Here is a 23,658-nt window from a genome sequence, read left to right on the forward strand (position 1 = left end):
CCTTACGCAACCGATATGCTGATTGTGATGCTAGCCTGCACACGGAGCAAGGATACTACTTTTTATTTAATGGTACAGCGACCAACGTTTTGTCACCCCCATTTCCCCGCCGAATTGCTATAGGGACTCTAGTCCCTACCACAGTCCCCTGCCCTTCGGCGTGGAAGCTGCATAATCAGTTAGCATGCCGGGCAGTCTCTGCTGAATTTTGCGAGAACTGGAAAAAATCTCAGGTTCTTGCACCCAACCGGGGCCACTCAGCCGGGTGGGGGATTCTGAGCGTATTGACACTAGGAGGTGTGGGGGGTTCCTTGGCTGTCAGTGATAGGAATTATTTTATTTGTGGCCTTACCATCTTGGGAAATGAAACCTTGGGAGCCCTCGGGGCAATAACCAAGGAGTTGTCTCAGCTACGGTTGTTTGCAATGCAGAACCGGTATGCTCTTGACTATCTTCTGGCCCGTGAGGGTGGGGTATGCGCCATAGTGCAGGGCAAGTGTATCATGGGAGTTCAAGACTTGACCGCTAACATCACTAAATTTATGGATCGCATACGGGATCACCTGGACGGGATGCAGGATCCTGGCTCTTGGGGTAACTGGGGATTTGGAGGTTGGAAGGACTGGTTGATAAATATGGCCATGTATTTAGTGGTAGCAATTGGCTGCATCTTTGTGGGCCTGGCCATCCTTAAATGTGTGATGGGTAGAATGCGGGGTGCACTGGATCAGATAAACGCCCCTAAAATTTTAACTGTTAAAATCCATGAGGGTGAAGCAGATGAGGGGGGGGCTAAGCCAGGAATTGGAAATGCAGCGTCGGATCTTTTTAGATGAGGAACCGTAGCTATGGATTGGATAGTCCGGTTATCATGGAATGATAAAAGGAGGGAATGACGAATGTGATATAAAATAGTTACTTTAGAGATATTAGTTAATGTAATGTAGAAATAAGCCACTTTGATTCTGGTTAGTTCATAGACAAAGGATTTTAGACTGCATGGAAAAAGCAGGAAGAGGTGTGTCTACGAGAGTGATGCTGGATTGATAGGGGCCGGAGAAAGGGATTGGAAGTGAGCCAATCAGAATAGATCAAACAGGTCAGGAGGGACATAGGATGACCTATGGGCGTCGAGTATGTGAAACTTGATGCCATTTGAATGTATCAGTACAGAGCTCTTTGTCTTATCCTCACTTGGTCCCGGAGTTGCAGAGAGCAGGATGTTATCTGTATCGCTGTGGACTAAGTATAGCTTGCAAGCTGAATAAAATAACTAATGTTATACCTGCAAATCCATCTCGACTTTTATTGAGGCCAGGCTGACGGGTAAAGAAACTTGGGATTCTACAACCCTATCATCCCTTGTTAGGTACACATGCAATTAGTACACACTTCCGAGATCCGGTGATTTGTCCAATACGGAGTTCACACCTGTGGTTTATATTTGATCTGTGAATAATCCTCAAGAATAGGGACCTTTATATTCCCTTCGATGAACTTGGGATACTGGCCGTTACCTTTTATCCCTTGCAGGTTTCGCGTTCTTTTGAGCAGTCCCAAGTGACTGTCCAATAGATCAATCAGGACTCAATCACCCTGATCGATCTCAATCAATTGGTGGTGGACACTGTTGTGTTATGTACTCTGGGATAACACATGCTGCAACTCGATGCAGCTTTGACCAAAAGATACTCCAGACTTTGAAGTTAGTTCAATGTGTTTTATTGAACCATTAGCACAGTTCTCTATGAGTTTGACTCTCCTGCTAATCTTGCTTTGGTAACTCAGTCTAACTAACCAGTCTGCTCTAAGCCATGTGGTGGATGTGATGCTTCTGATCTGCCCCTGTCCTACTCTCTAAATGTCACCTGTGGAAAGAGATAGAGCATGTGTGCCCTGTCCTTATATATGGGTTGTGGAATGCCCCCTTGTGGTAGTGCCACCTCTGGGTTTCTTGACTGGCCATTGGTCGTGTCCTATTCTATGTGTTCATTAGCTGTATGTCTGCATGTCATGACGTCTCTGGTGCTCCTTCTAGTGTTTACTTAGTCGTAGTGTATTTACATTAATGCATATCACCACAGACACCTCGATTGCAGGGCGGGTCCCAGTTGTCCATGGCCGTTATTGTCCCAAGTAATCAACCGACGCCACCAAGTCTGCCACATATTGTTACTTTCTACCTGGAGCCCATTGTCCCGGGATGGCCTTTCAACAGCCTTTTCCCTGTGTCAGTTTCTGCAAGGTCCAGGCTGCAGCCCTTTTATATTTGCAAGCTGCAGCCTGTCTGTGTCTCTGTGTTGACCAATTTCCCATTGATCTGTGCGGGTGACCATTTTGGATGCCCACACCCCTCACCCCCCGCCTATTATCTGCCGGTGCCCCGGGTCCTGGCGCCGGTCATGCTGCAATGGGCACCATTGGATGGCACTGCCCTCATTGGGGGCTGCCTTGGATGTGGCCCTGGGTGGTCCCCCGGTGGGTGGCTGCAGATTGGGCGGGGTGTTTGGTTCTGAAGGGGGGGGCGGTGGGGGGGGGGGTGGGGGGGGGGGGGGTGGGCACACCCATATGGCAGGTGCCACTGTGTAGAACCAGGGGCCGGGATGGGTGGTCCAGGTGTTCAGCAAGATGGCAGTCGGTGCCTGGGCACTGCCCAATCCCATGGGGGGGGGCACCCCGGCTGCTCGGCCCCCCATGCCCCCCCCCCCCCATGGCCCTGGCAGGGGCCCCCTTGCTGCGGCTAGCATGGCCAGTGTCCAGACCGGAGCACCCGGAGGAAACCCACGCAGACAGGGGGATAACGTGCAAATTCCACACAGACAGTCACCCAAGGCCAGGTTGAACCTTGGTCCCTGGTGCAGTGCTAACCACAGTGTCGCCGCGCCGCCCTTAAAAGTTATCATTTTATTGTACGATAAAACAACATTACTGAATACATTTTCTGTCTTTGGGATGTTTTGTACGACTTTTATAATGATGGAAATATCAACATGTGATGCAGGCTGCAATCAGGAATGCCACTTGATTGACGTCAGGAAATTAGCTTTATTTATTTCTCTACTTTTTTGCTACACTTGAATTTTATTACTTTTAAGGTACAGTTACCACAGCAAGACATGCTAAGAAATTCACATTGTGTGCATTTCTTCTTTACGGTGCTGAGCTGCAAGTTGGTATTCACTCTTCAGTGTACAATATTTTCTGTGAAAGAGAATTAAACAATACCATGTCACCTATACCAGTGAAGAGCAGATGAAATATTCATAGCTAAATATTCACGACTACAATGTATTGAAGCCCATTCTTTTACCTTTGTGGTAATAACACGGCTTTTAGCCCTCAGTTTGTTGACCTGCGTCTCCGCAATATCTGCACGCTCCTCAGCTTCCTCCAGCTCATGCTGTGTCCTTCTGAATTTGGTAATGTGGACACTGGCCTGCTCCTCCTGGGCAGACAAGAATACATAATAAAGTTTACTCTTGACTCTAACTTCGACTTAATGAAGCTACAACTTAAAGTTGCTTTGATTATGTTGGATTCTTGATGGAACCAAATAACAGGTTGGGTCTGACTCATTGTTTTTCAAACAGCATTAAATCAGACTGCAACTTCCAACAGCAGCACAAATGTCGTTAAGTACAGAAATTTAGACCTTGCTGACAGAGTTCTTTTGCTTCTCCAGAAACTACATATGAGTGGTATCTTACAGAGATACTCACCATTGAAACATGAAGTATGGCATGAAGTTGGAATACTTACATAATATATACCCAATAGATTCACCAGAGAAATTTAGAGATTGTTTATTCCAATGTATTTTTTAAATGCATGATATGCCTTGATAATTGGCAAACAATATCATTGGCACTGAAAACTTTTATAAATGCTAAGTCTTATTCCTTCAAATTTTAATTATTGTTGAAGATTTAAAGAAAATAGCGTAAACTATTTGCATTGACTTTCGGACTCTTTTAACATTTTCTTAATTCTATCTTTCTTTGCCTCTTTATTTTGCTTTTCTGGATCTGTTTTAAGTTGCACTAACTGTCACTTCCTGGTTTAGGCTCTGCCCTGCTCATTAACAATTATGCAATCCAATTGATAAGGAGTTATGCAGTTGCTTCCTGGTTCGCTGCAGGAAGTTCCTGTGAAAACTCCTATAGACAATTGTCATAACCCACATGGGACTTATGGAGGGACAATGATTAAACTCCCTGTAAGTCTCATTGAATGTGAGCTCACCAGTTAAAAGGGGATGGGGAACTCTAACATTGAGTAGTTAAACTTCTGTATAAAGCCGGCCAGTTTAGGCACTGATTTTTCTAACCATGTAAATAATTGTGTTGTAAATAAAACTTTATTTATTTTCGACTCGGTGTGGACTCCCTCGTGGTCTATTAAAAAAAATCTATGGGTAACTACAAACATAATGATTAGCTAGTTCCATTCTTTCAGCACCAAGTGGAAAATCCAGTCCAATGGCTTGTGAATGAGCCAAAGTAGTAAGGCGGGATTCCCCCGTCTACCAGTGTGTTTTCTGACACGGTGTGGGATTTTCCGTAGCCAGCCATTGTGGTCACCCCACGCCATTGGAAAACCTGCGGGCCTGGGTGCGCTGCAGGCGGACCAGAGGATCCCGCCGATGAAGAATTTCGCTGGTGATGTTTTATGGTTAAGAGGAATAGGTTTAATATAGCTTTAGTTTGTATTAGATATTTCTGACTTTTCATATTAAATAATTCTTTTTGGTTCAAAATGTACCTACGAAATAAGCCAAAAACTGGTGATGTAACGACAAAATTGTACAAATTAAACAATGAAAATCTCATAAGTCAAGATGAAGAAATAAAATCCCTTTCTACTGCCTGCAGTTTGGATCCATTTGTTTATATCCATTTGAAAATTTGTAGATGACACAAAAATAGGTGGGATAGTAAGCTGCAATAAGGAACTAAGAAATTTGCAAATAAATATAGATAGATATATGTGAGTGGGCCAAGATTTGGCAGATAGAGTTTAACGTGGATAAGTGTGAGGTCATCCATTTTAGTCGGAAAAATGTAAAGGCAACGTATTATCTAAATGGAGAGAAATTTCAGTGTGCTTGGCTGCAGAGGGATCTGGATGTCCTCAAGCATGAAGCGCAGAAAGCTAGTATGGAGGCACAGCAGATAATAAGGAAGGCAATGGAATTTTGGCCATTATAGCTAAAGGAATAGAGCATAAAAGTAAGGAAGTGTTGCTGAAACTGTACACTGCATTGCTGAGACTGCACCTGGAGTACTGTGTACAGTTTTGGTACCCTTACTTGAGGTGGGATGTCGTTGCATTAGAAGTAGTTCAAAGGAGGTTCACTAGAATGATTCCAGAGATGGGGGGGTTTTGTCTTAAGAAGAGAGATTGAGCATTTAGGCTGATACTCTGTCGAGTTTAGACGAATGAGCTGGATCTAAGTGAGTTATATAAAATGATAAAAGTTATTGACATGGAGTGGATGTTTCCTCTTCTTTTTTTTAATTTTTAAAATAAATTTAGAGTGTCCAATTCTTTTTTTTCCAATTAAGGGACAATTTCTTTGGGTTGTGGGGGTGAGACCCATGCAGCTCAGGGAGAATGTGCAAACCCCACACAGACAGTGACCCGCGTTGGGATCGAACCCGGGTCCTTGGCACCGTGAGGCAGCAGTGCTAACCATTGGAGCACTGTGCTAATCACTGCGCCAGCGTGCCACCCTGGGTATTTCCTCTTATGGGGCAATCGAGAATGAGAGGTCATAGTTTTAGGATAACGGATAGCAGATTTACAACAGAGATGAGATGAAAATCCTTCTCTCAAAGGATCGTGAATCTGTGGAATTTACTGCCCCAGAGTGCAGTGGATTACCGTGACATTGAATAAATTTAAGTAGGAGTTAGACAGACTTTTAATTGGTAATGGGTTGTAGGGCTATGGAGAACGGGCAGGAAAGTGGAGCTGAGGCCGAGATGAGATCAGCCATGATCGTACTGGATGGCAGAGTGGGGATCGAGGTGCTGAATTGCCAACTCCTTCTTCTAGTTCTTATGTTCTTCTGTATCAGTTATTTACTCACAGCATCATCGACATTCCTCTTGTAGGATTTGACCTTTAGTTGCAATTTGTCCGCCAAATCCTGCAGTCTCACAATATTTTTATGGTCTTCCACAGACTGTATGTGAAAAAAAAATTTAAATCATAATTTAAATTTGCTTTTTTATTCAAGAACTTAAAAGAAAATGAATCATAGAGCCCTTTGAATAATTATTCCTTACTTGGAATGTCATCTCTTTGACTCTCCTTTCATATTTCCGGGAACCTTTAATCGCCTCTGTTGCACGTTTCTGTTCAGCTTCAAGTTCGGTCTCTAATTCGCGCATCTGTAAGAGCAATAAACATTTCAAATTGCAATTCCCATTGAATCATTCCAGTTTTGTACATAATTAAATCATTCTTTAGGGTGACATTATATTGAAATAATCTCGCAGTTTCAAATTGCTCAGCCGTACACAATTTTGGTTCCTTACTGCAGATCCCAGCCTCAGGCCAGTACCTGTAAAGTGCACTGCCCAACCCCCAGTTTTACTCCCTGCTCCACCTCCTCCTGAGTGCATTAACAATGTAGCTTTGGGCATATGTGCTTGGATACTGAGTATGGCTCCACATTTGGGCACCAGCATTTTAATTTGATGAGCTACTGATTTTTAAAAATTCTTCTTGAATAATTTTTCAGAGGGTCAAAAGAAACATTTACGATGTTCACAGGACATCATGTGTACCAGCTGGATACTTTTAATTCTGATTTAAGCATGGACCTAGAGTATCTTACATAAAATGTTAAATTCAAGTATTGCCCAGCCTGCTTTTGTGCTCTTGGGAATCAGGTTATTCACCCAAGTCTATGTTTTACTCCCACTTAGGTGTTGATTAAACGCTTTATTTTAAAGCATATCTTCACACACACACTGTTCCCCTTCAGGGAATAGTGGGGGAAGCGGTGAAAGGATTCTCATGCTGATTATCAGCCAGTTCAACTGCGTTACGAATGCTTCTTTCCATGGCTGACAAATCCAGGCATTGGATTTGAACCGGGAGCTTCTGATCCAGCAGTAGGGGTGCTACCACTGTGCTACAAGACTTCCAGCTGATGTACACAAAATATCACTGTACATTGATACAAAAGTATGTTAGATAAATTAGGTTTCCAAAAGTCTGAGTATTAATTATTTTTCTTTCTTATATCGATTGCCATACTGTGCACTTTGTTTTCAGTTGCAAATCATAAGTCCTTTCAGTAATAATATTATGATAAAGAGCCTTCCTATTGCAAACAATAAACTGAAAGTTTCTGCCAAAATAACAGGAAGGTCATTGGCAGCCTGCATTATGTATATATAGTATAACAACTTCAAGTGAGGAACAGATGTGCAAAAAATGCAACTACCAAAAGTGGCTGTCCAATTTACACCATTATTGCAGGAACAACACTTCACTGACTCACCAGTGAAATACATTAAATATTGTGAAGTTGATTTATGTGTGCAATTACAACAAATTAAATATGTTGTACACAAAGCCAGTAATTAGTTATTCAGTGATGTTTCATGAATGTGATAATTGTTAATTACTGCCAATCAACCTGTCCCGCACCAAAATTTAATAATTACAAGTGTGGAGACTCATTCTTTCAAGTTTTAAAATTTTCAGCATGATTTTCAAAATGTTAAATCACTGGGTCAAAATCCTGGAACTCCTTCCCTAACAGTATTCTGGGGGAACCTACACCAGATGGACTGCATGTCTGAGGTTTAGGAGATTTTGGCTGAGGTTTACTGACATCATGTCGGAGGTACTGAAGGGAAGGGTGGTTCCGAGTCCAGAGCTGGCGATTTTTGGTGTGCCAGAAGACCCGGGAGTCAAGGGGCGAGAGAGGCCGATATCTTGGCCTTTGCCTTCCTGGTAGCCCGGAGACGGATCTTGTTATCATGGACGGACTCGGAGCCCCCGAAGTTGGGGGTGTAGGTTCGTGACATGGTTGGGTTTCTGAGGCTTGAGAAGATCAAGTTCGCCCTGAGGAGATCGATGCTGGGGTTTGCCCGGAGGTGGCAGCCATTTATCGACTTCTTTGGAAAAAATTAGGCTGTCAGCAGTGGGGGAGGGGGGGGGGGGCGGGGGGGAGGAGGGAGGGGGTTAAAAGGGGAGGCATGAGGAGGTGGGTATGGCTGGGGAAAGTTGGTGGGGAATTGTGGTAGGGAGTTGTTTATGTAAGCCATGTTGGCTGGGTTTTGTGGTTTGGTGTGTTGATGCTTATTCTGTTAAAATTTGTAATATAAATGCCTCAATTAAAAAACAATTTTAAGAAAGAAAAATAATTCAATACTATGTTAAAGGTATTTTTCTTGAACTTTTTATACAGAGGGAGTTTACCCAAGGCCACAGCTGCCAATACTGCATCACCCCGAAGTTGTTTTGAATGTCTCTAGTCAGTATGATTCAGCAGAACTGTCAAATCTGATTTCCAAGTACCTGAAATTCAAATACTGTGGGCCTCATCAAATAGGTGATATCAGATTAAATTCACACCAGCTGCAACTTACTTCAGGCCTTGTTTTAGAAGAACACAGGAGTGAATATTTGATTACCAGAGATCTTTATAAACTTATTTTGCATGTTTTGTATTGAGTGTAAGACTCTGCCAAGTACACCGCCAGTATTAGAAATTCACAATCATTGGAATATTTAATATAATTCCACATTGTGAGTCCTTCAATAACGAGTCACCTGTAGGAAGTTGTCAAAAGTTGATGCTATGGGTTTGCTACAAACATCATCTCTAAGTAATTTCAATTTTAAAAATATATTTGGGCAACTCACCCTTGTCTCTAGTTTTTGAATTTGCTTCTTTCCACCTTTCAATGCTAACTGCTCAGCTTCATCCAGACGGAATTGCAGATCCTTCACTGTCTGGTCTAAGTTTTTTTTCATTCTCTCAAGGTGAGCACTTGTATCTTGTTCCTTCTTCAACTCTTCAGCCATCATAGCAGCCTGGTTTCGGAATTAAAATAAAGTGGGCCTTAGGTAATCATGTTGAAATGCTATTGAGTCGAACACGGGAGGCTATTCCTGTTCCACCATTCTTAGATCAATATTTCAAATTCTTCTACCAACACTCCATAGCCCTTAATACAGGCAGTCATTGGACGTACAACACAATTGGTTCCTGGAAACCATGTGGTAAGTCAAAACATCAGAACCGATTTCCCCATAGGAATAATGTTAAAAACAGGAGGTGTGATACTCCGTTTTGCCGGCGCCCGGGGGTTTCCCGACGGCGTGGGGCTGCCCCACAATGGGAAACCCCATTGACCAGCCGACGATATGGAGCATCCCGCCGGCAGGTCGGGGCAGAAATGTGGCGCGGCGGGGTGGAGAATCCAGCCCAGGGAATTGGTTCTGTCAGCGGAGTGAGACAGCTTTTCCACTGGCACGTTACTGCGTGTTTTAGACATTCATCCCGATGCAGTCAGACCTCTGCCTGTGGGCCACAGCGACCATTCTCCCTCGCTGGCTGAGCAAAAGGCTTCAGACTCTAGGTGTGGAAGAGCCACTGTAAATCGATGAGAGATCAGCCAGTGGGGCAAGGTTACCAGAAAATTACAGCCCCATTTCCCGGTTTTCAAAAACAGTTTTCCAGTTTCTGGCTCTGGAGCTGCTGGACGACCCCAGCAACCGTTCTCCGGAGCGACCTCCCAGCCCGGAGTAACAACTGGGTGAATGAAAAGTGCAGCGGATCCTGTGTTTCTGAGGAAGGTTTCACAACTTCCCTGGACTCATTCAAAATGTATAAATTATACATCATATTTATAAAATTGTGAAAGATGGGCTGACGTGGTTTTGTAAATTCAAAACTGATGTCGCACATTTGAAACAGGGGGCGAAATTCTCCCCCAACGGCGGGATGCCCGCCGACTGGCGCCAAAGCCGGCGCAAATCAGACGGGCATCGCGCCGGCAAAAAGGTGCGGAAGTCTCCGCATCTTTGGCGGCCTAGCCCCAACATTGAGGGGCTAGGCCGACGCCGGAGGGATTTCCGCCCCGCCAGCTGGCGGAAATGGCGTTTGTTGCCCCGCCAGCTGGCGCGGAAATGCGGCACATGCGCGGGAGCGTCAGCGGCCGCTGTCAGTTTCCCGCGCATGCGCAGTGGGGAGAGTCACTTCCGCCTCCGCCATGGTGGAGGCCGTGGCGGAGGCGGAAGGGAAAGAGTGCCCCCACGGCACAGGCCCGCCCGCGGATCGGTGGGCCCCGATCGCGGGCCAGGCCACCGTGGGGGCACCCCCCAGTGTCAGGTCGCCCCGCGCCCCCCCCCAGGACCCCGGAGCCCGCCCATGCCGCCTGGTCCCGCCGGTAAATACCAGGTTTGATTTACGCCGGCGGGACAGGCAATTCCTGGGCGGGACTTCAGCCCATCCGGGCCGGAGAATCCAGCGGGGGGTCCCGCCAACCGGCGCGGCCGGATTCCCGCCCCCGCCCAATCTCCGGGAGCGGAGAATTCGGCGGGGGCGGGGGCGGGATTCACGGCGGCCAACGGCCATTCTCCGACCCGGCGGGGGGTCGGAGAATGACGCCCAGGGTGTCACTTTTTAAACATCATAAGTGCCGTCCATTGTACCTCGCACATCGTAAAGTCAAGGACTGCCTGTACACTTGCCGAACAAAAGTCTATTAAGCTCAGTTCTGACACCTCCAGTTGACCCGTAACTTCAACAGCTTTTTAAGACATAGAATTCCAGATTTCCATTACCTTTTGTGTGAAGCGGTATTTCCGAACTTCCCTCCTGAACACTGTGGTTCTAATTCAATGGATATTCCCCCTAGTTCTGGGCTCCTCCATCAGATGATATAGATACTCTCTAACTACCGTATCAATTTCTTTATTCATCTGAAACACTTAGCCGCAATTCTCCCGCCGTTCATGCCGTGGGATTCTCTGTTCCCACTGGCAGCATGCCCCCTCCCGCAGGTTTCCCAGCGGTGTGAGGTGGCTCCAATGGGAATTCCCATGGACAAGCGACGAGGGCAGAGAGTCTTCCGCCAGCGAACGGCGCGCCACTCAGAAACACGCTGCTGAGAGGCCGGAGAATTCTGCCCCTAATGTGCGAAAACAAATGTATTAAATATTTATCAAAATTTGGAAATCTTACATCAGTGATTGCCTTCTTGGCTTTCTCTTCAGCATTCCTTGACTCCTGAATGGCATCTTCCAGCTCGGTTTGAAGCTGGGAAACATCAGTCTCAAGCTTTTTTTTGGTGTTGATAAGGCTAATGTTCTAAAAGACGTAACAAAGATGTCATTGGCATTACTATTTGAATGAAGCATTTAAACATTGGCATTTTAGAACGACTTGTCTTTCAGGCTACCTGAGAATGAAGCAGCTGGACACGTTCGGTGATATCAAAGACTTCTTGTTCAGCTATTTTGCGAGCTCTGTCCGTCTGCTCTAGAGCTACGGTAACCTCTGCGAGCTCAGCTTGTAGAAGGTTGCACTTCCGTTCCGCTGAGCTTAGCTGCTCTTTCAGGTCTCCTTGAATTCGCAAAGCTTCGTCCAGGTGCAGCTGTGTTTCCTGAATCATGAAGTATTTGATTGCATGACTGAACGCAGTTGGAGATTCAACAGTGAGCAAGCACGTGCGCAAATATAATACATAAATCGATTCCACTTACTTTGAGCACCCCTTGAATGTTCCTGAGATGCTTCTGCATTTCTGCAGCCTGGCGGTTTGCATGGCCCAATTGAATCTCCATTTCATTGAGGTCCCCTTCCATTTTCTTTTTGAGCCTCAAGGCATCATTTCTGCTCCTGATTTCCGCGTCCAGGGAGTTCTGCAGAGCCTCTATGGTTCTTTGGTGGTTTCTCTTTAGCTGTTCAATTTCTTCATCTTTCTCAGCAATCTTTCTGTCAATCTCTGACTTGATTTGATTCAACTCAAGCTGAATTCGAAGCAGCTTTTCCTCTGAGTGTTCCAGTGATGACTTTGGCAGGTGGATAAAATGCAATGAATATTGATTACAATGGATCCAACATCAATTTAATTACTGGATTATACTTCATGATGATTTGGCACAATTTGCAAATTACTATAGAACATCGAATTCTTACAGTGCAGAAAGAGGCTATTCGGTCCATCGAGACTGCACTAATCCTCTCCATGGAGTCCCCACTAACCTTCTGAAAGAGTAGCCTACCTCGGAACATTCCCCCACCCTATCTGGGTTATGGGGATAGGGTGGAGGTGCGGGCTTGGGTAGGGTGCTCTTTCAAAGAGCCGGTGCAGACTCGATGGGCCGAATGGCCCCCTTCTGCACTGTAAATTCTATCCCCGTACCCCACCTAACCCACACATCTTGGGACACTAAGGGGCAATTTATCATGGCCAATCCACCTAACCTGCACATCTTTGGACTGTGGGAGGAAACTGGAACACCTGGAGGAAACACACGCAGACACGGGGAGAACATGCAAACTCCTCATAGACAGTCACCCAAGGCCAGAATTGAACCCGGGACCCTGGTGCTGTGAGGCAGCAGTGCTAACCATTGTGCCACCATGCCACCTGATTCTACCTTTGTGTGCCATGCCCTAAAATACAACCATGGACTACCTATTGGCCCATGATTACACTAGGCAAATTACTGCAGGCGTTTGCCTTTGCCCTCTGTAGTATGGCTAACCAGGAAACTCTCCCACTCTTACTATCTGCCATCACATGTGTTGGGAGGATTTGCAAGCTGACAATGAACCTGTTTGGTCATCAAGTGCTGAAGTGGGACTTCCAGCCCAGAGATAAGGTTGCTACCACTGTGCCACAATACCTCTCCCCTGCACCCCCCTACCATATTATGATGCTGGAGGTGTAAAATTTACAAAGTTTACCTCTGCTTCCTCTAACGCGCATTGAAGTTCAGACTTCTCTTGTTCAGCTTGCTTTTTTGCTTTATCCAGCTCATGAATTGTCTTTCCACATTCACCGAGTTGTTCAGTGAGATCCGAAATTTCCTCTGTTTAACAATTTTGAACCATCAGAATCAGTGAACACCCCTTCAAGCTGACTTTAAATATTGCTGACATGAATGACACCACATTTTCGAGACTTACGTTGAAGGTTTTTGTTCTCCCTCTTGAGAGTCTCAAGATGATCCAATGACTCTTCGTAAGCATTCTTCAACTTGAAAAGCTCAGTGCTGAGAGACCGAGATTCTTTCTGTGCTCCCTCCAGCTCAGCCTGGCATTCCTCATGTTTTTGTTTCCATTCTGCCAGAATCTATCATTTTTAAAAAGGCAAATAGGTTTTTATTGATCGCTACTCTAAACCTATTTAAGTTACCATTTCACCCTGTGGAAGATACGTTTAAAGTACTGTACCTTGTCAAAGGTTCTCTGTTTCTTATCAAGGACTGCTGCCGCAGCATTTGATCTCTCCACATCGATCATGAGGTCTTCCACCTCTCCTTGCAGGCGAACCTTTGTTTTTTCCAAGGAAGCACACTTGGCATTGACTGCTTCAACGCGCTCCTCTGCATCTTGCAGTCTTTGAGCTAGTTTCTTCCTACATAAAAAGTCAAATTATTATCCTACTGGAGCATAGAAGATCGACACAGAAAAATGAATGTACACTCAAAGGATTCAAAAATGAAGGAAACACATAAGAATGCATGTACTTGGCCTCCTCCAGTTCCTCTGTGCGCTGGATCGCATCAGTCTCGTATTTTGTTCTCCACTGAGCGACTTCGCTGTTGGCCTTGGACATGCCACGTTGGAGCTCAGCCTTTGCCTCTTGTTCCTCTTCATATTGCTCACGGAGTAAATCACAATCATGGCGGGCTGATTGCAGAGCATGTGCCAAGGCATTCTTAGCCTTTAGATAGATAACATGGAAAGAAGAAATCAGAAGCGCTTGAGAACAATTTAGAAGTGACAGCTTTACAAGCTGAAGACAAATAATTTTTAAAATTGCAAAACCACATTGATTTAATGCATGAACTGTACCTACTTTGTTAAACATGGCCGGTTACATTTTGCTTTCAATGACACTCTCCGGTGAGTTGGCTGTGGGCCCAGGTAATGAGCAAATCAGAATGTGAAGCTCTTTGTACATCTTAAATTACACAAATGCTCACCATTGTTCTTTTGAAGGAGAAAAAAATATTTTAATGAAACAGAAGCCCGCAGGGCACACAGTGTGTGTGTGTGAGGAGGGAGGGTGGTGGTGGTGGAAAGTGCAGGGGTACAGCCTTCGCAGGTTTCCTCTTCAGTCCTATAATCGCTGAAGCCGCAGGAAACAATGTCCAGTTCAATCATTCTGAGCCCTGCTGGCAGACCTTTAACTTTTTCTTTGATAAATTCGGTGAGTCATTCTGATTGGCCGGGAAGGCCAGAAGATCGATGCTAATAGCATGGTTGAATTGAAGAACCCCATCAAAATTTCCAGGTTCCTGACATGCTACCAGCTTCCCTCTGAGAGTGTGGGGATGATCTTCCAGACACGCTGCACTGGAAAAACAGCTCGCCGTGGCGCAGCGTGGTCGGTGAATGCCGGGAGACTCCGCACCCAGGGTCTAGCCAGCTCTCAATGTAATCTCATGAGACGTTGCAAAATGGGCAAAAATCAGTTTTTGGCATATCTGAGCGAGGCAGTAAGCCTTACTCTAATGTGCAGATTCCCGAGGTACCTGAGGCTTTGGGATTTAATCCCTTTGTCTCGGGGACCTTGGGTGAAAACAGTTTGGTACTGGCCCCCACAAATGGGGACCAGACGGAATGACACTTGTGGGGGTTGTCAAGGGGATTAGGCAGGGTGGTGACTTGGCACTGTTGCCCAGGTGGTGCTGGCAAGAGCACTGCCATGGTGCCAAGCTTGCATTTTTTGCGTATTTGTGATTGGGCCAGGGTTGCCCACCATGGGGGTTGCGTGGGGGGCTGGTGACCCTCCCATATTGCATTTGAGCTGGGGTAGGTTGGGGATTTGTTTCGTGGGCCTCGGAGATTGGGATGCCATTTTTAAATGGCGTCCCGGTCTTGCGCTACAACGGGATGTTTTGGCGAGCAGAGCTCCCGCTGGTCAAAATGGGGCTATGTGCAGTCTCGGCTGCGCATTCCCCGTTTAGGCTCCTTATTCAAAGCTGGCTCTCCCAGCTTTGACAAAGAGTCATCCAGACTCGAAACGTTAGCTCCTTTTCTCTCCACCGCTGCTGTCAGACCTACTGAGATTGTCCAGTATTTTCTATTTTTGTAGGGGGGCTAAGATAGGCAAAGGCACACAGAAGGTCAGCACTAAAAGAATGTACAAGTCTGGTTATTTGTCATTTGTGTACGATACGGCATGGTTTGATTTGTAACTTTGATTTGGAGTGTTTATTTTGAAGCGGCTGTTAGTTTTGGATCGTCTGGTCCTGCCAACGGTGAACCCCCCACCACAGGTTCCCCGGTGGTGGGGAATGCGAACAATGGGAAAACCTATTGACAGCGGCGGGACCAGAATATCCCGCTGCCGGCTAATGGCAGTTCACCGCCAACACCACAAAACTCACCACGGTGTGGGTGGAAATTCCTGTCCTTTTTCTGGGAATAATTCCTTTGAGTTCAGGATAAAGTCCTACAGTGCATGATGCACAACTTCCTACAACATTAGCAATTTCAAATAATTTTGCAAAGCACCAAACACTTCTATTATAACAGAGACCCAGTGAATATCAATCATCAACAGGCTGTGGTATTTTTAAAGGACAGGCTTGAAGACCACAAAGGTACAAACAAACAAGAGCTTTATTGGAAAGGTGTTTTCTCACAGGCTGCTAGATGAGACTAACTGTTAAACTCTTAAACTGATATTGTTCCAACTCGGAACAGATATGAATACACAACAGAGCCAATGAGACATTAATGATCCCTTTAAATGACAATGATATGGGATCCTATCCACTGCTGAACGCATATTCAACTCTACGTGTTTAAGAGACAGTGATAGCTGGAACATCAAGCTCCAAAATAGCAGCACTGGCATCAAATCAGCTTTACATGCCCATCATCACAGCCTACCTAGTCTGTGCATGTCCGGTGCCCACTGGATGCACACTGACAATCTCATAGAAACAACCTCTGGTTTGACACCCACCAGAAGGGTGCGCTCATGCAGTTTGCACCATTTTTGAGACAAAACGATGCACATTATGCCAATAAATGGATGTACAGAGTTATTTTAAATATTTGCATTCGATTTATTAGACTGATAATGATCAAGGAGACCCGAGAAAGTAGATTCGCTTAAGTTTATTATAATCTTTAAGGTTAAGGCCACTACCGTGGCAGAGAACAATAAGATCCCAGTTGGTGATTAACAAGAGTCCCAGTCCTAGTGCAGGCTGGTATTAACAGGCCCAAGTAACAAGCCCCAGCTGGGCAGACCTCCACCCGCTAGCGGGGAAGCTCGTGTTCTTTGAGTACCACAGGGAGACCTATAAGTGTGTCCTCATGGGCCTCGTGAGGGTTATCACAAGATTGATAATCCACCTGTGTCATTTTCTTTCAAAATCTATTCATTTTTCCATTCAATCCAGTAGAGAAGGGATCATTATAAATGTATTTAAAACACAGAGGCCGGCATGGTGGCACAGTGGTTAGCACTGCTGCCTCATGGCGCCAACGATCCAGGTTCAATCCCGGCTCCGGGTCACTGTCCATGTGGAGTTTGCACATTCTCCGCCTGTCTGTGTGGGTCTCACCCCCACAACCCAAAGATGTTCAGGGTAGGTGGATTGGTCACGCTAAATTGCCCATTAATTGGAAAAAAAAGAATTGGGTGTCTAAATTTATTTTTTCAAATGAAACACACAGTATTACCTTAGTTTCTTCTTCAAGTTGTCTCTTCTGTTCTTCTATTTGATGCACAAATCCCTGCTTACTCCTGCTGAGTTGGGATACCATAGTCTCCTTTTCTTCCAGTTGCCTTGAAATTTCACCTTTTTAAGAAATTTTGAAAACATTTTTAATCGTTTTGTTTCAGGAAGCAAAAGAGAATTTTCCAACTGGTTGTTCATAAGCATTGCGTAATATAAGTGTTGCACATGGTTAGTATTATTTAAAAGGCAAGTTTGAAAAATGGCCAAATAATACTCACTTTGTTCAATCCACACAGTTCACGTTACAGTAACAACTCACCGTTTTCTGCATGCAGCCGGGATGTTTGAGCTGTCATGTCATTAATGGCACGCGCATACTCATTATTCCTTGCCTTCAGTTCATTTAACTGATCTTCCTGAGTACGACATGTTTTTTCAAGGTTGGCCTATTTGGGAAAAGTAAAAATATACATTGAATCATTATATTTTAAAGTGGATTCGAAACCTTAGCTCACCTTTTGCTGTGATTTACCATCAGTGAATGTCTCCAATCTTATTTTACAAGTGTCTCACCATTGACATCACTCATGGGTAGTCAAGGGCCTGGAACAGGGTTTTGATGTTTAATTGCCAAGCTGGCTTGGCTGTCTCCGGCCAGCGCTCTGGTATACTCTGCGAGAGATTTTCAAGCCCCAGCAGGGCCAGGAATAGAGGTGGATGGCATCTGCGAATATACGCACTGCGTGCCAGTTTTCTGGTAATTATAACAGAGGTGGAACCAAATCGACAAGGCTACTGGCCCCAATGCTACAGGTACCTCATTAAGCTTGTTAAAAGCCTTGTTTAATTAATTTAATTTAGGGGCGGCACAGTGGCACAGTGCTTGGCACTGCTGCCCTCCAGCACCTAGGACCCAGGTTCGATCCCGGCTGTGGGTCACTGTCCATGTGGAGTTTGCACATTCCCCCCGTGTCTGTGTGGGTCTCACCCCCACAAGCCAAAAAGATGTGCAGTGTAGATGGATTGGCCACGCAAAATTGCCCTTTAATTGGAAACAAAAAATAATTGGATACTTTAAATTTATGGACAAAAAATTGATTTAATTTAAATTAAAGTTTCCTGCTCAGGCATGGGCCAGTTTGGGTATGGAAGTGGAAACCCTGGAGCCAGTGCTCCAGGTAGGCCGAGGAGACACCCCTGTTGGCTTGGGTGCGAGAACAGCACTTGCCACTCACAGTGGAAGAAGAAGAAGAAGAAGAAGAAAGAAATGTACAGCACAGGAACAGGCCCTTCGGCCCTCCAAGCCCGTGCCGACCATGCTGTCCGACTAAACTACAATCTTCTACACTTCCTGGGTCCGTATCCCTCTATTCCCATCCTATTCATGTATTTGTCAAGATGCCCCTTAAATGTCACTATCGTCCCTGCTTCCACCACCTCCTCCGGCAGCGAGTTCCAGGCACCCACTACCCTCTGCGTAAAAAACTTGCCTCGTACATCTACTCTAAACCTTGCCCCTCTCGCCTTAAACCTATGCCCCCTAGTAATTGACCCCTCTACCCTGGGGAAAAGCCTCTGACTATCCAATCTGTCTATGCCCCTCATAATTTTGTAGACATCTATCAGGTCGCCCATCAACCTCCGTCGTTCCAGTGAGAACAAATCGAGTTTATTCAACCGCTCCTCATAGCTAATGCCCTCCATACCAGGCAAGGCAAACTCCATGGAGGCTGGCTGCAAGAACAATGTTTTAATAAAAAAATTTAAACGTTGCTAAGAGTGCGTCTACACGTTGAAGTGCCCTCTCTTAATGATATATGCTACACAGAGTGCTGCTCCTCAAGCTGGAAGGCCTCTGATTGACCCGACAGCTTCAGGAGCCAATTTGCTGCCCTTAATTGGTGAGGGAACCGGTCTCCAGGCCAATTAACCGGGGCACCGCCTTGAAAATTGTCATGAGTGAGTGTTCCTCCCCTACGAGAGGGTTCAGGACCTGGAAATCGTCCCAACTTCTGTTTCAGCACCATGAGACAAATCCTGCCCACTGTATGGTACTGGTCTATTTAGGTATGGCCCGAGGGCCATCTGAGACTAATTGCTCAGAAAGGCTGATATACTTCATATGTCCCTGTGAATATTCAGTTCTGTTTGGGTGGAGGCCAGAGTTGGGGAAAAAAATGCCAAAATGGTAGCCCTCTTTTTTTTTAATAGAACGTTGGCACAACTTTGAATACCTGAAGTGTGACAGTCACATAGTGAGTGCCAAGTTTTATTTACATGAATTAAGCAAATCGCATTTTTAGTTAAGAAACTAATGCTCATTTATTTGGACTTACTTTGGACTTCGACACAGATTCCACGTTGCTGACAAGGTCATCAATTTCCATCTTCATCTCACTCTTTTCCTTCTCTAGCTTCTGTTTCACACGTTGCAGGTTGTCGACTTGCTCCCCCAGCTCTGCGACACTATCAGCCTGCTTCTTACGAAGAGCGGCAGCCATTGCCTCATGCTGCAGGGTAGCTTCTTCCAGATCACGACGTAGTTTCTGAAATTCCAGTTCGCGTTTCTTGTTCATTTCGATCTGTACTGTTGACGCACCGCCAGCTTCTTCCAGTCGGTCACTGATTTCCTCCAGTTCACGAGCATAGTCGGTGCGTTGCTTTTCCACCTTAGCACGAGCTGCACGCTCAGCTTCAATCTCCTCCTCGAGGTCTTCAATCCGAGCCTAGAAATGTGAACAATTTAATTGGCAGTCTGAGGACTGTATGAGGATAATTCGGTCAAGAGCGTCATTTATTCAGACATTTGCTTTACCTGGAGTTCTTTTATTTTTTTCTGGAACTGCATTGTTAGGTTTTGTTCATCTTCGATTCTGCTTTGAAGTTGGCTGATTTCAAATTCCTTCCTGTTTGGAAACATTAAAGTTAAGAATAAGCGGTGTGGAGAAACAGGCATCAAATTGAAATCCACTCCACTGAAAATCCATATCTGCATTTGTGAAAAGCTCTGGAAATTTTAATCCTGCTGTTAGGTGCATTATACGGGATTTTGGTTTGGATAAAGGACACTACACTACTGTGCTATCAGCTATGTTTGAATGTCTTGATGTCTGATCATCCAATTTGTACTGTGTGACAGTCTGCTAGTTTAACTTTCACTTGATCACAAGTTTGCATTTGTACAAAGTTGTGTATCGTTTTCACAAATATAACATGCAAGGAACTTGCACATTTCAGTCGTACGTGAATGTGTCTCACTTTTTAAATCTTTCTTCCATTTGTTGCTTGTCATTTTCCAAATCCATGAGGGAATCCTGAGAAAGTTTCAGGTCGCCTTCCAGTTTCCTCTTGGTCCGTTCTAGGTCCAAGCGAAGTTTTTTCTCTTGTTCCATAGACCCTTCAAGCTATTTAAGAAGATGGATACGGAAAGACACAATATTATAGGATCTGTGCATGTCAAAGACTGTATTGACTTTATACTTATTTTGTGGTTATTTACATCATCGATTTGCAGCTCCAGTTTTCCTTTCGCTTTGGTCAGATTGTTGACTTTGTCTTCTTCAGCTTGGAGATCATCTAAGATCTGCTGGTGGACCTCTTGCAAGGCTTTCTTTTCCTTTGTTAGCTTAACATTTGATTCATCAAGGCTAGCCATTTCCTCTGTGAGGTTCTTAACCTGTAATGCAGCAACAATATATAAGAATTTATATAATGACTCTATTTGTAGACCTCTATGACTATTGGAAAATGGGATTAGAATAGTTAGGTGATTATTTTTGACTGGCGCAGACACGATGGGCGTTTTGTGCTGTGGATCTCTATGATCTCTACTGAAACACAATAGATGGGAATTTGCAGACAGCGGTGAAGCCATGTTGACCGCTGTTGGCTATGAAGTTAGTCTCACAGAAACCCTGCAAGAATTTGATCTTTCTTGCCGCACAGCGGAACTGCAACTAATTGCAGCGTTCGTCACTGGCTGTTCATAGTGTGAAGCAGCAGTGTGGTTATCATAGAATTTACAGTGCAGAAGGAGGCCATTCAGCCCATCGAGTCTGCACCGGCCCTTGGAAAGAGCAACCTACTAAAGCCAAACGCCTCCACCCTATCCCCGCAATCCCGTAACCTCACCTAACCTGCACATCTTTGGACTGTGGGAGGAAACCGGAGCACCCGGAGGAGCCCACGCGCACACAGGGAGAATGTGCAGACTCCACACAGACAGTGACCCAAGTCGAGAATCGAACCAGGGACCCTGGAGCTGTGAAGCAACTGTGCTAACCACTGTGCTACCATGCTGCCAAGCAGCCAATCCCAGTGAAAGATTTTCACAGATCCCCAAACAGGAAACAAAAATCAGTAAAAATGAAATCAATTTCAAAACGTTATTTTAAATAAAATAAATTACAGATTGGGACGTGCATAGGGTGAGGGTAGAAGTTTGGATTTGTTTATTGTCACGCATACCGAGGCACAGTGAAAAGTATTTTTCTGCGAGCGGCTCACAAAGATCATTTAGTAAATGAAAATAAAATTAAAATTAAATACATAATAGGGCAACACAAGGTACACAATGTAAATACATAAACACCGGCATCAGATGAAGCACACAGGGGTGCAGTGTTAATGAGGTCAGTCCATAATAGGGTCGTTTCGGAGTCTGGTAACATGGGGAAGAAGCTGTTTTTGAATCTGTTCGTGTGTGTTCTCTGACTTTTGTATCTCCTGCCTGATGGAAGAAGTTGGAAGAGTGAGTAAGCTGGGTGGGAGGGGTCTTTGATTATGCTGCCCGCTTTCCCAAGGTAGCGGTAGGTGTAGATAGTCAATAGATGGGAGGCAGCTTCATGTGATGGACTGGGCACTGTTCACGACTCTGAAGATTCTGGAAATTATTCGTTTTAAATTAGCTTGAAAAAACTAATCAGTTACTTAACATTTCAGAAAATTAAGTCGATTTTCAGGCCATTTATTGTTCATCAAATGTTATTAATCACAATCCTATTAAAAGCCCTGTTACCCACAAGGTGTAACTTTTTATGGAGTTTCAAACGGCGAAATGGAAATGGGAAAGTTAATATTCTCACTGATTTCATGGTGGTTGGCTCTGGGGCTGGTCACAGAAACACCCCCATATACACGCACAGCAGGCCACTGATCCCGTTGAAGTAGAGCCCCGCTGTGGATTCCCCAAAAGCAGCATGGGCGAGGAATGTAAATCGCCATCAAACTCCGGTAGCCAATGGTGAGCCACTTCCGCCATGGGAAAACCCGCCACAGGCGTTCTAGAGAATTCTGCCCACCAATTCTTGCAAAACCCAGGCCATAATTTGCAAAATCCCACCATTAGTGTAGCCTGAAAATGCGTATTGTGGGATGAAAACTTACACCGTCGTCTTCTATTTTGGTCGCTTGATTAGACGTTCTGCATTAAGACAGATTGTGTGAGAGTTTGTGGCAAATGGGAGGTGTTGCTGCCTCTGAGCCAAAAGCTCTGGGTTTAATCCCGCTTCAGGACTTGACGGCGAAGGAAGGTGCATTTGTAACATGGCCAAACAGGTTGAGTAGCAAGTTGTAAACCCTCCCAACATCTGCCAATGACAGGCTATAAGTGCGGGAGAGATTCAGCCATGTGATGGACAGAAAGTTGGAGCCTCTACCATCCCTAACCATAGCTCCAAGACTACAATGTGATTGTGTATGGATTGATGCCAGCAGCCTGGGGTTCGACCCGTTCCAGTTGTGGGGGGATTTGGAACCTGCCTCCTTGGCCTACACATGGTGGAGTGAGTCAGACCTGCCTTCAGGCAGAGAGAACTGAAGAAGAAGATAAATTACTATAGTAAGAAGTCTTACAACACCAGGTCAATGTCCAACAGGTTTGTTTCGAATCATTAGCTTTTGGAGCACTGCTCCTTCCTCGGATGAATCCTTCTGAGGAAGGAGCAGTGCTCTGAAAGCTAGTGATTCGAAACAAACCTGTTGGACTTTAATCTGATGTTGTAAGACTTCTTACTGTGCCCACTCCAGTCCAACGCCGGCATCTCCACATCATAAATGATTATGGGAGATCTGAATGCAGATCAAACGTGCGACAACAATTTATACATTGCACTAAATTCTGCTACATCAGGCATCACAGATCTACACAAGGAGCTCTCATAGAATGATGTTCAAAGTTTACAGTCCTTCCTTCAATTTAATATATATTTCTCTTGAAAATACTGCCATTTATTGTTTATTCAGATATTCTCCTCAGTATGTTGTCTCACCGGCCAGAAATATGTGTTCACAATGTATGTGTAAAACTTGAGTTCAGCATAAAATGCAAACACGGTGTATTTTAAAATGTAGATAAAATATGTTAATACTTAAGCGTCGCAATCAAAATGATTATTCGTACCAAAATGACTATTCGTACCTTGTTTTCGGTGGAGTGCAAATCTTTTTCCACTTTGGATAACGTGAGCTGCAAGTCGTCAATGTCTTTCCTCAGGGTTGTACATTCGTCTTCAAGCTTCCTCTGCTTGGCTGTAAGCTCAGCATTTGCTTCCTCTTCGTCCTCTAAACGTTCGTTCATCTCTTTAACTTTAGCCTCAGCCTGAATTTTGTTTTTTATCAATTGGTCACACCTTTCCTCGGCATCTGCTAAACTTTCAATTTCCTTAAAAATACATTTTTTGAAAAAACATTTCAGTGCAACTCATTTTTTGAAAAAACTAGAGAGGTAATTTAACAAATCTGTAAAATGTT

At 44.8% G+C, this 23,658-nt stretch overlaps 1 protein-coding gene across 1 annotated transcript in view; it reads right to left on the reverse strand.

Moving 5' to 3' along the window:
• Nucleotides 1-3,025: 3,025 nt before the first annotated feature.
• LOC140395398 (myosin-3-like) overlaps nucleotides 3,026-23,658 on the reverse strand; it is a 40,622-nt gene continuing 19,989 nt past the window's right edge. The window contains exons 21-39 of the mRNA XM_072483105.1: nucleotides 23,327-23,569; nucleotides 20,408-20,584; nucleotides 20,167-20,312; nucleotides 19,724-19,814; nucleotides 19,245-19,634; nucleotides 17,228-17,354; nucleotides 16,910-17,028; nucleotides 13,732-13,928; nucleotides 13,436-13,619; nucleotides 13,169-13,334; nucleotides 12,947-13,071; nucleotides 11,737-12,045; nucleotides 11,433-11,636; nucleotides 11,216-11,341; nucleotides 8,890-9,060; nucleotides 6,291-6,395; nucleotides 6,092-6,187; nucleotides 3,311-3,445; nucleotides 3,026-3,201 (exon numbers count right to left, since the gene is read on the reverse strand). Coding sequence (XP_072339206.1) covers nucleotides 3,178-3,201; nucleotides 3,311-3,445; nucleotides 6,092-6,187; nucleotides 6,291-6,395; nucleotides 8,890-9,060; nucleotides 11,216-11,341; nucleotides 11,433-11,636; nucleotides 11,737-12,045; nucleotides 12,947-13,071; nucleotides 13,169-13,334; nucleotides 13,436-13,619; nucleotides 13,732-13,928; nucleotides 16,910-17,028; nucleotides 17,228-17,354; nucleotides 19,245-19,634; nucleotides 19,724-19,814; nucleotides 20,167-20,312; nucleotides 20,408-20,584; nucleotides 23,327-23,569 — 3,135 coding nt within the window. The 3' untranslated portion in view covers nucleotides 3,026-3,177. The remainder of the gene's footprint in view (nucleotides 3,202-3,310; nucleotides 3,446-6,091; nucleotides 6,188-6,290; nucleotides 6,396-8,889; nucleotides 9,061-11,215; nucleotides 11,342-11,432; nucleotides 11,637-11,736; nucleotides 12,046-12,946; nucleotides 13,072-13,168; nucleotides 13,335-13,435; nucleotides 13,620-13,731; nucleotides 13,929-16,909; nucleotides 17,029-17,227; nucleotides 17,355-19,244; nucleotides 19,635-19,723; nucleotides 19,815-20,166; nucleotides 20,313-20,407; nucleotides 20,585-23,326; nucleotides 23,570-23,658) is intronic.

Source organism: Scyliorhinus torazame, chromosome 18 (genome assembly GCF_047496885.1).
Source record: "Scyliorhinus torazame isolate Kashiwa2021f chromosome 18, sScyTor2.1, whole genome shotgun sequence".
NCBI lineage: Eukaryota > Metazoa > Chordata > Chondrichthyes > Carcharhiniformes > Scyliorhinidae > Scyliorhinus > Scyliorhinus torazame.